This window comes from Odocoileus virginianus, chromosome X (assembly GCF_023699985.2).
Source record: "Odocoileus virginianus isolate 20LAN1187 ecotype Illinois chromosome X, Ovbor_1.2, whole genome shotgun sequence".
In the NCBI taxonomy this organism is placed as follows: domain Eukaryota; kingdom Metazoa; phylum Chordata; class Mammalia; order Artiodactyla; family Cervidae; genus Odocoileus; species Odocoileus virginianus.
In genome coordinates, this window is record NC_069708.1 from 46,620,923 (window position 1) to 46,636,891 (window position 15,969).

Consider the following 15,969-nt stretch of genomic DNA (forward strand, 5'->3'; position numbering starts at 1 on the left):
GAAAAGGCAGAGGAAACAGAGATCAAATTGCCAACATCCGTTGGATCATACAAAAAGCAAGAGTTCCAGAAAAATATCTACTTCTCCTTTATTGACTATGCCAAAGCCTTTGACTGTGTGGCTCACAACAAACTGTGGAAAATTTTTCAAGAGATGGGAATACCAGACCATCTTACCTGCCTCCTGAGAAATCTGTTTGCACGTCAAGAAGCAACAGTTAGAACCAGACGTGGAACAACGGACTGGTTCCAAATTGGGAAAGGAGTACTTCAAAGCTGTATATTGTCACCCTGCTTATTTCACTTAGATGCAGATTACATCATGCAAAATGCTGGGCTGGATGAAACAAAAGCTGGAATCAAGACTGCTGGGAGAAATAGCGATAACCTCAGATACGCAGGTGACACCATCCTTATGGCAAAAAGCAAAGAGGAACTAAAGAGCCTCTTCATGAAAGTTAAATAGGAGAGTGAAAAAGCTGGCTTAAAACTCAACATTCACAAAACGAAGATCATGGCATCAGGTCCCATCACTTCATGACAGAAAGATGGGGAAACAATGGAAACAGTGACAGACTTTATTTTCTTGGGCTCCAAAATCACTGCAGATGGTGACTGCAGCCATGAAATCAGACGACAAAGATACTTGCTCCTTGGAAGAAAAGCTCTGACTAACGTAGGCAGCATATTAAACAGGAGAGACATTACTTTGCTGACAAAGGTCCGTCTAGTCAAAGCTATGGTTTTTCCAGTAGTCATGTGTGGATGTGAGAGTTGGACCATAAATAAAGCCGAGCACCAAAGAATTGATGCTTTTGAACTGTGGTGTTGGAGAAGACTCTTGAGAGTCCCTTTGAAAGCAAGGAGCTCAAACCATTGAATCTGAAAGGAAATCAGTCCTGAATATTCATTGGAAGGACTGATGCTGAAGCTGAACCTCCAGTACTTTTGGCCACCTGACATGAAGAACTGACTCATTGGGAAAGACCCTGATGCTGGGAAAGATTCAAGGCAGGAGGAAAAGAGGACAACAGAGGATGAGATGGTTGGATGGCATCACTGACTTGATGGACATGAGTTTGAGGAAGCTCTGGGAGTTGGTGATGGACAGGGAGGCCTGGCGTGTTGTAGTCCATGGGGTCACAAAGAGTCGGGTGTGACTCAGTGACTGAAATCAACTGAACTGAAAGCAAAAGTTAACGAGTAATTGAGGATATTCAAGTGACTTAAACAATTCACATTATATAAAACTGGTTCATTTGCCCTTTCACTCACAATATGGGCAGAGGGACACACTATCATAGGACAGCATCAAGAAATAACAGTTGATACTAAAATGATTAAAAATCTCATTTACTCAAAACAAGTGTTATAAATGGAGATTACTCTCACAATCACTATAGAAAACATTATAAATATTCATGTGCAGTTACAGTTTTATTTACAAATATCAGATAGTTTATAGTGTACTTTTTCCAACTACTGCCAAAAATGGAATCAGTTTTGCTACCACCACAGAGAGCTACATTCATAATCATGTGTGGATATAGTTGAGAAGCTCTGAATATTAGTGAATGTATCAAGTAATTTGTCTTAAAGTACAGCCTTATGAAAGAAAATTACTTTCATAACTATTTGAGAGCCTAATTGCTAATCAAACATAGATAGAGTTTTAGTTACAAATATTAGAGTTTACTGTGTAATACTTGAAAATAATTGCACTCTAAAAACATTTATTTTCAACAATTCTTGAAAACCAAATGCTTACCATAAACCACAAAATGTTCACCATAACAATACTTTTAAAAGGCTGTTTACTAAAACATGAATTTGGAAGAATAATAAAAACAAAAGGATTTGGATACCAGCAATGCTTATATCGTCTCCCAGAAAGGCATGGGAGTGAGTCAATCACATTCCCATTGGTCCAAAAGAAGGACTGTCTGCCAGAGTCCTGACTCATAAGCAGTCTGTTGGCCATATTTAGCAGAGGAGCCTGTAGTTGATTAGCTATGCTCTGACAATAACTATCCTATCATTGCTGTCCAGGAAAATCCCTGCAGTATAGAGAATTTCTAAGACTATACCATAACTCATGTTAACCAAGATAGACACTGCATACATGAAAACCCTTTAATATGAAGATCCGTTTTCATGACCTATATCTTTGTGGAATTTAGTTAAGCAGATAATTAATAGCTGATCCTCACTGTAGTCAACTCACCCATTTTGAGGCTGATTATCCAGTTTCTGATGTTATCCATGTCTTGCTTTTACTCCTACCACTCCCTTGGGCTGACAGCCTTTTGACAACTTCACTGTTCATTAGCACCTGCAAAGGGTAACTGAAAGCAGATGAACTCAGACCACTCAATTATGCTTCTCATTAGCAGCTTTACTGAAGGGTTCTGTCCAGGAGGTGGTTGCAACTATTAGGTAAAATTAGGTTTCTGGATCATCAGTGGATTTCAGTTATCCACGTTGCTTCTGCCCCCTGATGACCCAGCATAATCTACTGTTGGCCATTTCTGCATTATTTGCCTGGCCAGATGGAGAAAAAAGTGGATCTTCAGTGAGAAAATTAAAGATACTGGCTATCTGCTCTCTCATTTCTATTGGGAGTTTCCTCCCAAATCTACTCCCCCACCACCACCACCACCACCCCGCTGTGTGTGTGTGTGTGTGTGTGTGTGTGTGTGTTTTTTTTTGTATAGCTAATGAAAAAGCACACTAGGTTCTCTGAGAATTCACTCTAATTGTTATTTGCTTAAATAATTCCTGTAATTGCTAAAACACTGAAAGTCATCTTATGAACTTTAGCCACATTTCTCACTTTGGAAGGGCTTGTTGTGAGAGCCATGAAATTGGCGACTCGTTATTTATACTAATCTCAATCAGAAATACTGTAGCCAGGCAGTGCCAGTAATAATATGCTGTTAAAGCTTTATCCTGTGATGCATGAACAAGGGTGTGTCTCCAGGGAAAAACAAGACTTGTGTATCTTTCTAAAGCATGAAATATCTCTGTCTAATGTAATCTCTGTTGTTCCATGCGTTTGTATATTTTTTATTATAAATGTAGTACAGATTTATTTTAGTAAATAGAGATAACCAAAGAAACTGTCCATAATCCCACCAGTGATAACCAGTTACCATTTTGCGGTATACACTTGCAGAACTTTTCTGTTCAAAAATACATTAACTGCACAAGTCTTCGAATGGGGTCATATGTAATTTTGTTTTCTAACTGGTTTTTGTCACTCAATATGTCAGGCAGGTTCTTGTGTACTAATACGTGCACTTTGACAATATTCTTTGAATTGGCTGTATAGTATTCCACTGAATGAATGTGCCTCATTTATTCAAATACCCTAGATTTAGCTGTTTAAATGCTCTCCGATTTTTATTTTAACAAAAGCCCTGATAAACACTCTGGGATGTAAAACATCGTGCATGTTCTTAATATCACCTCAGGAGACATTAGTAGCAGTGGAGTTCTGGATCAAAAGAGATGAGTGTGTCTCTAAATGGTTTTTTGTTGTTGTTGTTGCTGTTAACAAATGCCATAATATTAGCCATACCGAGTTTGTACAGATTTTCCACAAAAGTGAAATCAGAATATATCTACTTGTAATATCCTGGCTTCTGACATGATTCCCACATGAATACACTATTGCGATTCTTCCTGTACTTCCAGCATGACCCGTTCCGTGTATTTCTTTTTACTCATTGCATTGTTTTAACAGATTTATCTCCCTGCTCTCTGGGACACCGGTTGAAATTATGGTTGACAGCTTATGAATTTGTTGGTGATCTTCTACCACAACTGCTTCTTCCCTTCAATTCGGTCTTCCCTCTTGTTAATGCCTCAGGCCTGCCAGTAGTAGTCAGTGACACCGACATGCATTCCTTCACCCCAAAGGATTGATGAAACTGCCATAGTCAGAAATGAATTATTGACCTGCACGGAAATAGACCTGGTGATGTAACTGGTTATTTCCTTAGCAATATGTCCAATTCTAGTTAAAACCAGTGTATTTGGTTTTACAACAGTCCATCACTGACCCTGAATATGTACAAACATCCAGGATAGTTCTGGGCTTCCTTGATTTCTCAATTCTGAGATTTTGTTTCGCTATGGGATAAGATTTAGGTTATTCCCAAAATTATTGCAGATGGTGATTGCAGCAATGAAATTAAAAGACACTCCTTGGAAGGAAAGTTACGATCAACCTAGACAGCATATTAAAAAGCAGAGACATTACTTTGCCAACAAAGATCCATCTAGTCAAGGCTATCGTTTTCCCAGTGGTCATGTATGGATGTGAGAGCTGGACTATAAAGAAAGCTGAGCGCCGAAGAATTGATGCTTTTGAACTGTGGTGTTGGAGAAGACTCTCGAGAGTCCCTTGGACGGCAAGGAGATCCAACCAGTCCATCCTAAAGGAGACCAGTCCTGGGTGTTCATTGGAAGGACTGATGTTGAAGCTGAAACTTCAATACTTCAGCCACCTGATGTGAAGAGCTGAGTCATTTGAAAAGACCCTGATGCTGGGAAAGATTGAGGGCAGGAGGAGAAGGGGCGACAGACGATGAGATGGTTGGATGGCATCACCGACTCAATGAATATGGGTTTGGGTGGACTCCAGGAGTTGGTGATGGACAGGGAGGCCTGGCGTGCTGCGGTTCATGGGTCACAAAGAGTCGGATACAACTGAGCGACTGAACCGAACTGAACTGAAGGGTTTCAGGCAAAACTGAATTTTTTTAATCTACTGAACAGCCTGACTGTTCAGATGAGCAGAATTTAATTGACACCTATTTAGGAGATTCTGCCTGGAGATGAGTTATGGAAAAATACAGCTCCACTAGAAACTTTTCACTTTTCTCTCTTCAAAACTCTGATTTTCTCCTAGTCCAGCCATGCTCACAGAGGTTTTAAGCAGATTAATTAGCGCTTGAAGAGCACGTTTATACATGAAAAGTAGCTAAGTACTCATTTAATCTTTTAAACTCTGGATTATTCCTATTGCAGTTCTAATTTCATACTTCGTCCATAATTTCACCAGATTGTAGGTGAGTTCCCAAAATAGACAGTTACTAGGACTAAAACCGTGATATGACGCAACATGCAAAATAGCTCTGGGAAAGGAACGCTGAGATTGTAACAGTGACCTATTCCTTTAAGAAGATTCTTTTTGGCCCCCTGCGGGCCGCCGTCGCGCGCGGTGGCCGCCATCGCGCGCGGTGGCCGCCATAGTGTGAGGGATTTAGCGGGAGCACGCGGCGGGTTCGAGAACGCGCGGAACGCCGGCGCAGGACAGTCGGGAGCCACGGCGACCGTTGCTGGGCGCACTCTAACGGCAGCGGCGAGCCAGAGTGCCTCGTCGGTATTGGCATGAGGCAGAGGCAGTGGCGCTGCCTGCAGTGATGGGCGTTGGCGGCGGCGGCGACGACGGAGCGTGTTTGAGCCAGGCCTGAGGTCCGAGGCGCACTCTCCACCCACTGAAATGAACCGTCAGACTGAGAGAGAACCTACTCCACCATCAAGTGGCGCGCCCTCCTCCGGGACGGTGCCTGCCCTGGCCAGCACAACTGCGTCTAGCAGTGACTTGGCAAGTCTTTTTGAGTGTCCCGTTTGTTTTGACTGTGCGTTGCCTCCAATTCTACAATGTCCTAATGGCCATCTCATCTGTAGTGAGTGTCGCTCAAGGCTCACACGTTGTCCAACTTGCCGGGAGCTGCTGACACCAATTCGCAACTTGGCCATGGAGAAACTGGCTGTTTCAGTCCTTTTCCCGTGCAAATACGCCACTTTTGGTTGTGAAATAACTATGCCACCCACAGAAAAAGCAGACCATGAAGAACATTGTGAGTTTAGGCCCTGTTGTTGTCCCTGCCCTGGTGCTTCCTGTGGGTGGCAAGGCGCAGTGAATGCTGTAGTGGCACATGTAAGGCAGCAGCATGTGTCCGTTATAACCTTGCAGGGAGAAGCTGTCGTTTTCCTTGCAGTCAACATTCATCTTCCTGTTGTCGTTGACTGGATAATGATGCAGTCCTGTTTTGGGTTTCACTTTATGTTACTGTTAGAGAAACTGGAAACCTACGATGGTCAGCAGAAATTCTTTGCTGTTGTCCAGCTCATAGGAACGCGCCAACAAGCTGAAAATTTTGTTTATCGACTTGAGCTAAATGGTAATAGGCGGCGATTGACTTGGGAAGCCACGCCTCTGTCTATTCATGAGAGATTTGCAACAGCCATTATGAACAGTGACTGCCTAGTGTTGGACCCTGGAGTTGCAGAACTTTTTGCAGAAAATGGCGATTTAAGCATCGATGTAACCATTTCCATGCGTTGAAATGGTGACCAAACGTTTTCTGATGAGTGTTTAAAACCAATACATTCAATTTCACAGAGAATAAGGCACCCGTGTTCCTACCAACCAGAAACTTTTGGTAGGTGGAAGCTAGAGACCTTAAGATAAATAAAACCAAAGGGTGTTAAATACAAGAAATAGTTGCATGTAGTAACAGTAATATATTTAAAATAAGTCAATAGTAAACCACTGAAAAATGTATGTATGTTTACACCTGAGATGGCCATCTTTTGAATTAAATAAGTAAACTTTGGAAACTAATTCTGAATTTTTATTTATAATAAACTGAGTGTACTGTTGAAAACCACTGGGTTCTTTTTTGTGTGCCTGTGCTGTGTGTGAGTGTGTGTCTGTGTGTGTGTGTGTGTGTGTGTGTCCGACCGTGCACACGCACATGCTTGGATTTCTTTTCCTATACCTGACAAGCCATATTGAGTGGTCTTCGACCGCTGCATTTCCCCTCTATGAGTCAATACATAGTGCTCTCATGTGTGTATTTTTGAGTGTGTGTGTATTTGCTAATTTTTAAGTCTAGTTTTTAAATAAATTTGACTTTCTTTTCTGTTAAAGACAAAAAACAAAACTAAGAAGATTTTCATTTATTTGATGTCACCATAAAGGCTTTTTCAGGGATTTGGAAATGAGAGCATTTTGTATTTGTTGTAGAGCGAAAAAAGCTATTCATGTAAGGGGCTTTCCTGATAGCTCCGCTGGTAAAGAATCTGGCTGCAATGCAGGAGAGCCTGGTTCAATTCCTGGGTGGGGGAAAAACCCACTGGAGAAGGGATAGGCTACCCACTCCAGTATTCTTGGGCTTACCTTGCGGCTCAAGCTAGTAAAGAATCCACCTGCAATGTGGGAGATCTGGGTTTGAACGGGTACCCATTGCAGTGTTCTGGCATGGAGAGTTCCATGCACTGTATGGTCCTTGTAGTCAGAAAGAGTGGGAGGAGAGATAGGCTATCCACTCCAGCATTCGTAGACTTCCAGCATTCGTAGCTGGTCAAGAATCTGCCTGCAATGTGGGTGATCTGGGTTTGGTCCCTGAGTTGGGAAGATCCCCTGGAGAAGGGATCGACTACCCACTCCAGTATTCTGGCCTGGAAAATCTGATGGACAGAGGAGGCTGGTGGGCTACAGTCCATGGGGTCACAAAGAGATGGACACGACGAGTTACTGACACTATGGGGTGTGTGACACCAAGAGTGAAGCTAAAATAAATCATTGTCTCTGGGTGATCATGGTGTGTTGATGTAGGTTCCTCATTTGTAATAAATATACCACCCTAGTGGAGGATGTTGATAGCAGGCAAGGCTATGCATGTGTGGGGTTAGTGTGTTTATGGGAACTCCCCATACTTTCTCCTTAATTTTGCTGTGAACTTAAAACTGCTCTAAAAAATAAAGTCTGTTTTTAAAAAGTAAAGTAAAAGCTAATGGTTCCTCATTGGGGATATACTAAGGAAGTGACCACTGTGGGCTTTATCATAAGAATATGGAAAGGCCACGAACTGCAGAAATTTTTAGAAGCATGCAAGCTTTTACTCATTCCCATCAACTTTTCAATTAAAATTATGTTTTCATTGTCTTCATTATCTAGGAATAGGAGGAAAAATAAGCCTGTATTTCAGGGCCTCTATTTCCTCCTGTGTCGGGTAGGGCTGGTCTTTATGTAAGTATTAATAGCCACCTACCTGGTAGAATATGAGAGATGCTTAAAGGCTACATTTGACCTAAAATCTCACCTGCCATTCTGTCATGGAATCACCTTCTTCCTCTCCTGGATTGAAATGTATCCTGCCTGCTTCTCATTTTTAACACGTCTAGTATGTAGCCCATCACCAAATGACACATGGAAGGTATTCAATAAGTGCTTGTTGAATAAATTAGTTATTGATTCTGTTTTTTTTTTTTAATAGGATAAACGTCCCTGCCCACACCCCCCTCCCGTTTTCACTTCTTGAACTTGTCAAAGTCAAATTCTTAAAGCCCAACTCTCTCACAACTTTCTTTGAAACTACTCTGTTTATCTTACTTCTTACAAGGGCAAATAACATGACTTTGAAACAAATAGATTCCATTAAAAGGAGTTGATAGTCCAGTTGATTGTGAATTCACTGAGGTTGCAGTTAGGAATGCTCATTCTCAAATAGGCTGAGTTCCATATTTGGGGTACAAAACACATATAAAATACAAATTATTTATACATTTTATTTATTGCTTCTCCTGGCAGAAAGCTCAGATGGCACTCTAGAGCTTTTAAATATAATGCAAAGTAAATTAGAAGCTATTTCTATAAGTTCAGCTTTATTTCTTATTCTTTCCCTTTCTGTTATACTCCTCTTAAGGCATTATTGCTTCTTTCTGTACCTTCCTGCTTCCATGCAAAGCAACAGCGGTGCACATCTTCTGTCACTGCCTTACCACTGGATCTGGCCCCAAATCACTATATTGCCATCATAGATGGATACCTATTTCATTCCTATGTTTCTGATTGGTGAGCCTTTGATTTTGTACTGATATATAACTAACCCGCTTTGGAATCAAAATAGTTTAGGATTCTGCAAAGTACTCTAGGAAATGAAAGGTAGAAACAGTAACTGAGGTAAATCACAAAAAAAGATCACACATTTGAATGAAAGCCATATGTGATGAGGCTGTGGCAGGGAAATAGAAAAGTTTAAAGTGAAATGAGCCCTTGTCCTTCTAGGTATGAAATGAATGCAATGTGGGATCAGGAAAAAAAATCCCCTTGGATTGTTTTATTATCCAATCCCAGAGTGTAAGATTTATACTTCTCACTATTGAGCACTGTGTCTGAAAGTTGTGAATCAAACAGGTAACTAAAAATATATTTGATGACTAGGTATCTAGGCCTTGAAATGATAATTTAATTTAGCAAATACTATCTTAGTGTCTGACTTTACCCCGAGGAGTACTTTTCAAACTTACCTACCAACATAGCCTCCAAAAAAATACATTTTATAAAGCAATCTGTTCTTTTTCAGTTTTTCCTTTGATATGCCAATAAATCTCATGTGACCACAGTCCACAACTTCCTAATCTATATTTCTAGCTCATAAGAACCTAGTTATTCCACAATATCTGTTTTTCTCCTTCCCACCAATACCCTCTCGTGTATTAGAAGCAGTCTTTCACTGTTTAAGAATGTTAGCAGAGGCAGTTCCCTGGTGGCCTATTGGTTGGGATTCTGGTCTTTCACTGTCGTAGCCTGGATTCAATCCTTGTTCCGGGAATCTGGGAACTGAGTACCTGTGAGCTGTGTGGTGTGATGCCCACCCCCCACCACCCGACCCTACCCCACTCCCCGCAAAAGAGAGCCAAACATCTGTAGCAAGAGAACCTTTTCTAAGTCTTTTAGTCTCTTTTAAATTCATTTAATTCAGAAGGCAGGAGCAATAAGCCAAATCCTACCAAGATGAAATGAATGATTATAGTTTTCTCTCATTACTTTGTCCAAATATAGGCTACTGGTTTATGCAATCAAGTACTGACATTCAGGCACAACCAGCCCTTACCAGTCATGGTTACTAAACTTTGGACATCACTGTTTTCACTGTGAGGTGGCTATATGGGCTGATAACAAGTGCCAACCTATTCTGCCCTTCATCTTGACTTGACCAAACCAAAGAGAGGACATCTAGATGGAAAAGAATGCAGGGAGTTTTTATTCCTCTTGCCACTGCTAGGGCTTTTTATGTGAGCACTCTTTACACTGGATTGAAAGAGCACAGACACTATGAAAAGATTTTATTGGAAGTATCAACTAAAATTCAAAACTGTCTCATTAGTTAGCGGTGCCTGGAACCTGTATCTTTCTGCCACCATTATAGCAATAAACTCATAAAGGTGTGAAACTATGCAAAACTATGTCAGACACATTAAAATAATGTCTGCTAAATGTCTCTTATGGCACATTTCTTTCCCTCTTATTCTTCTCCATTCATCATTTGCTCTTTACAGAGTTGAACTGGGCTGAAATAGGAAACAAAGAAAGAAACAAAAAACATTACTATGGTTACTGTAGTATAGCTGTTTTGGTGTTGTTATATTTGTTTTTATCTTTTGTTTTTGTTCCTAACCACGTTCTAAGAAATATTAAAGAACAGCATAAACATTGTATTGCATGAAAATAAAACACTATTATCTCTATCTCAATCTACTTAGGAATTTTCTGAAAATACTAAGTTTATGTACATGTCATTTTTAACAGTTGAGGCTGTATTATCGCTGTTCCTGAGAGGTACTTTTACAATTGGCAAAATATACTTAAATTCTCTCTGGTTTTCAGAGATATCAGAGTTTGGATCATTACTTAACCATCATTTCCTCCTGTAGTACCAATCTTGGTGAATCGTCTGGCCACCCAAGACAGAAACCTAAGGATCATCCTTGAGATGTTCTTTGTTTCAAATTTACACATCCAATCTATGTTGATTCTACCTCCTTGATATATTTTGAATCTCTTCTAGAGACCTATAATTAGTAACTCCAATGTGGTCTATCAATTCCCATTTCTACTAACTTAGCTTTGGTTTTTAAACACCTGGATGATATAAATCTCCTATCTAATCTGCCTGCCATTAGTCTCTTCCAAATGTTTCTAAATATTCTAATAAAATGTTCTCTCTAAAATGCAAATGTTAAGTCATGAAAAAATTCACAAGAAAATCTCTACTACTTTTACAACAAAGCTCATACTCCTTAATATGAGTTACAAGAAACTGGCCTTTATACTCACCTCTACAACTTCATCTCTGGTCTCCTTCTCTTCACAACTCCAATCAGTTGGTTTCCTTACAGTTTCTTCATACTGAGCTTCCCACTCCACATCTTTGTGCATCTCATTGTTTCCTATGCCTGGGAAGTTTCTCTTGAACTCTCTGCCACCAAACTCCAGTACTCTTCTTATTACTTATAATTGTATTTAACAGTACATAATAGAAAAGTGACTACAATGGCTTAAACAAAAATACAAAGGAAATATAAGTTGTATGGTATCATCAGGGACCAAGACTCCTACTATCTTTTTATTTTACCATTATTGTAAGGAGGTTTTTATGGCTGAGAGATGATGATTCCATCTCTAGGTTTCATAACTGCATTCCAAGCATGAATAAAAGGAAGAGGGAAGAACCTGTCAGTTAAGTTCATTTTCATTGGGAAAAAAATGATTTTCAACAAAGCCCTGTTCAACAGGCTTTTTTTCACTTACATGGTCACTCATACCTAGAATGGTTTTTAATACAATGCTGCCTCAAAAAATTCAGATTTCTATGCAGAAATTCAGATTTGTATGCAGGAAGGGGAGAATGAATAATGTCTGCCACATGCTTTTACCTGGCTGCCTCTTGACAAAATTCAGATCAAGTTTCACCTTCTCTTGGAAGCTTTCTATGATATTGAAAGTCTGGACTTGGGATTATCCTGTTTTTCCAGACTAGTGCATGTAAAATAGAAGACACTCCATGCATTTGGTTGATCGAATGACTTAATAGAAGTTACCTCTATTCCTTGTGCTTTCAGCATGCTGTATTGTAATCATTGAGGAGGAAATCGCAACCCACTCCAGTATTCTTGCCTGAAAAACCTCATGAACAGAGGAGCCTGGTGGGTTACAGTCCATAGGGTCACAAAAAGTTGGACGTGGCTGAGTGACTGAACAGATGTAATTACTTTAGATGCTTGATTCTTCACGAATCTCTAAGTTTTCTAAGGCCAATGGCTAAGTTTTATTCACCTCAGTATTCCACAGTATCTGAAAGACAGTAATTGAATTAATTTTTTGGAATGAATACATAACAGAAGACATTTTAAGATGAGATTTTATAAGCAAGTTGCACTCTTCAGAAGGATATAAAAATTAAATTATCCTTTGTGTTGGGAAATGGCAGCAAGTGTCTATCTAAATAAAATTATCACAGGAATATACTTATCTGCATATTTAGCTTAGAACCCAGCAGCTAACTAAGTCCAATAACTGAAGCCATTTTCTTTCTGCCCATGGGTTCAACTTCATCTCTAATTCCGGAACCATAATCTCAATGACCAGTACTGCCATCTTCATTTCATATCTTTCTGACCTCCTGCCTTATTATAACCAATCTTAGCTTCATACCTAACCTAGAATTCCTGTCTAGAATGTGTCTTTGTTTGTGGCTAGATTCTGTGTTCATTTAACCTTATCTTCATGACTTGTTCCTTGCCAGCTGTTATAAGACCTCTCATATCAATTATTGGCCTGTCTGGATCTCAGCGTGTCACCTGGGCTTTGTTTAGCTGTCTGGGCCTTTTTAATACCTGCAGCTTGGAACTTTCCAGATTGCCTGCCTCCCTGCTTGACATCTGTGAGTAGATCTAGGTTCTCAGCCCCATCCTTCCCCTCTCTGGCCCATTCTGTTAGTTCAACCAGTAGTGGGGCTAGGTTTACCTAATAAGCACTTTATCAGAGAAGACCTGGAATCAAAAAGGGAAGCAGATATTTGATAAGAATTCTGAGAAATATTCAGATAGTTGAATGAAACCGAACCCTTTATTAAATACCTAATTGTCTCAACTAATTTGCATAATATTTTCTATTTCTAAATTGTCTTAGGAATATCACTTATATGTGGTATCTAGAAAAATGGTACAGATAAACTTATTTGCAAAGCAGAAATAGAGTCACAGATGGAGAAAACAAACATATGGTTACCAAGGGGAAAAGTGGGGGTGGGATAAACTGGGAGACTAGGATTGACATATATACACTACTATGTATAAAATAGATAACTAATGAAAACCTACTGTATTGCCCAGGGAACTCTACTCTGTGGTGACCTAGATAGGAAGGGAATCCATAAAAAAGAGGGGATGCATGTACAGTTTAACCAATTCACTTTGCTATACAGCAGAAACTAACAAAACATTGTAAGGCAACTATAGACCAATAAAAAATTGTTTTGAAGTCTTAGGAAGTCAACTACATTTTTCTTTTTTCTTTTCTTTTTACATTTTTCTTTTTCACATAAGTGGTATTACCATCAACATTTCTTTTACAGATTTATGACTGTAGCTGTAGGACTGTATGACTTTAGTGTTTTACACAACAGAGTTATCTTGTTTGCTCTCATCGCAGTTAGTAGTTAAGTAGAAGTATCAGTAAGAAGGCAAAAAAGACCCTAACATATCTGCTTTTTATGAAATATCACTATACGTAAAATCAAATCATCTCCTTTTCAAAGAATGGCTCTACCTCTATGCCCAATTGTCTTCACAGGGGACAATTCCTCCCCACTCCTAGTATACTCATACACAGATTCACCTGAAATAATATGTATAGAGGTGAGAAGCAGATAATTCATGTCTATTACAAATACTATGGAAGTGGGCAGATTCATTCAAGTTTCTATGACTCATATTTTAGGGCCTAGAGTCACTAGTTTTATTACTACAAAGCAGAAGGATGACTCCTTCTCTTCAACTCTTGTGAATGAAACTTACTAATTTTCTTAATCTTCTACCCAAAATTGCTAAGAATGGTTCAGCTATCATCAACTTTAAATATCACAGTTTAAGGGTGCATAGTATACATAGCAAATTCTGGGGTAGATTGCCAAAATCATAACATCCCTCATCTCATGCTGCTCTGTGTCTTAGAACTACAACTAAACACAAGTAGAGTGGATGTGTACACTCCTGTCATCCCCATCTCATTACCCTCATATAAGTTCAATCTTTTGTAATTGAGTATAGTTGATGGACAATGTTATATAAGTTGCAGATGTGCAATTATGTGATTCACAATTTTTAAAGGTTATACTCCATGTATAATTATTGTAAAATATAAGGATATATTATAGAGTATATCCTTATAGCTTATTTTATGCCTAATTTATAATCTTCTTAATCCCCTACCTCTATTACTTCCCCTCCACCCACCTACCCCCACTGGTAACAACTAGTTTATTTTCTATATCTGTGAGTCTGATTCTTTTTTTTGTTGTTGTTGTTATATTCACTAGTTTGTTGCATTTTTTAGATTCCACATATAAGTGATTCCATGTAGTATTTGTCTTTTTCTAATTTCACTTAACATAATGCCTTCCAAGTTCATCCATGTTGTTGAAAATGTCAACAACAACCTAAATATCCATCAACAGATAAATGGATAAAGAAGATGTGATACACACACACACACACACACACACACACACACACTGAAATACTACTTGGCCATAATAAATATTTCAGTCTTTATTGGGAGCTTGCTATGGTCCTGGGCTGGATAGAGGATTATAAAGAAGTCTGAGACAAGATGCCTGCCCCCAGGAAGCTTAACATCTAGTTGACTGGAAGAGGAGACAATACTCTGAGTAATATGTAGCAGTAGAAGGCTTAAATCACAGCAGAAAGTCACAGTATATGTGAAATCTCAAACTCAGTTTAACCACCAGTAGTAAGAGCTATACCCTCTGCACCCTTTCATTAACAGAAAAGCAACCAGTCTTACCTTACATGGCCTTTCACAGAAGAAGGACACTCAATAGGAAATCAGGAGATGGTTTTGTAACATATACTGTATGACAAATGCAAACACTTCCTTCACTTTTCAAATATCACAGAAAAAATATTCCTCCCTCACTTAAAGAAAAAAAATCTAAGTGCCTTTTCAAGTAGTGTCTACACTGTACACCTTGTTCTTGCATTTTGAATGCATTCCTAACATAATTTAACAATGAATAATAATTTGTGAGTCAATCCTGATACTGTTACAGAGGAAACTACTTAAGCCCTGAGAGAAATAAATAAGAAAAGGGGTTTGAGAAGTCAGAGGAAAATTTCCCATATTTCAGATCTCTCCTATCCTTCTCACCCAACTTAAAATTCTCCTACTTAAAAAAGAACTTGTGTCTGCCAGTTGGTGGCCTGACCTTAGGCCAAACTTAATTAATTAGCGGTCTTCTCTAGCTATCATTTGGCCTCATTTGCTTAGGCTGTAACCACAGCTCAGTACACTACTGAAGTGGAGACTCCAACCAAGATCGTTTTGGTCCACTGAGCTTCAGTGACTCAACAGCTAATGCAATCTACCTCTTCTTTCCACTGTGCCCCAAACCACATCACTCCTGTCAACTTTAACTTCCCAGGCTCAGATCAGTATTTCTCAAAGTGTGATTTGCAGACTAGTGCACTAGATTTGAAGACTAGTGCACTATATGTAACTGTGGTGTTTGTAAAACTGCCAATTCTAGCATTCTCTTCTCAGAGATTCTGATTAAGTAGTGTGAGGCTGCGCCATGACAGGCAGCCTAGATTAGGAGTAGGCCTGGTTTTCCCGGGTAACATGATTATCAGGCCACCTGGAGCCAGCCAATCAACATGCGCCTAGCAAACAAAAGGGAACCTATCAGGGGAAAGCTGAAAAAGCCTGCGAAGGTTTGGGCCAATAAGATTACTTTGCAAACAGGTAACCAATCCGCTTAAGCCAGCCACCAACTGCTTATGAACACCCTATAAATTTGGGTAACAGTTTGGGCCCAGGGCTCTCTGACCCTGCACCACTGTGTTGGTTGTGGCAGGAGCCCTGGCTTGA

General features: G+C 39.5%; 1 protein-coding gene and 1 long non-coding RNA gene across 4 annotated transcripts in view; one reads left to right on the plus strand and one right to left on the minus strand.

Annotated features, from left to right (window-relative positions):
• Positions 1-5,340: 5,340 nt before the first annotated feature.
• LOC110143837 (E3 ubiquitin-protein ligase SIAH1-like) lies at positions 5,341-6,595 on the plus strand. The gene has a single exon (XM_020903576.2). The coding sequence runs from the start codon at positions 5,509-5,511 to the stop codon at positions 6,355-6,357; it is 849 nt and encodes a 282-aa protein (XP_020759235.2). The 5' UTR covers positions 5,341-5,508; the 3' UTR covers positions 6,358-6,595.
• A 3,535-nt stretch (positions 6,596-10,130) lies between these two features.
• LOC139033120 (uncharacterized) overlaps positions 10,131-15,969 on the minus strand; it is a 42,272-nt gene continuing 36,433 nt past the window's right edge. For 2 of the 3 annotated variants that reach the window (XR_011485726.1, XR_011485728.1), the window contains exons 4-5: positions 11,137-12,153; positions 10,131-10,370 (exon numbers count right to left, since the gene is read on the minus strand). This is a non-coding gene — a long non-coding RNA (uncharacterized lncRNA). The remainder of the gene's footprint in view (positions 10,371-11,136; positions 12,154-15,969) is intronic. The other variant, XR_011485727.1, reaches the window with a different exon arrangement.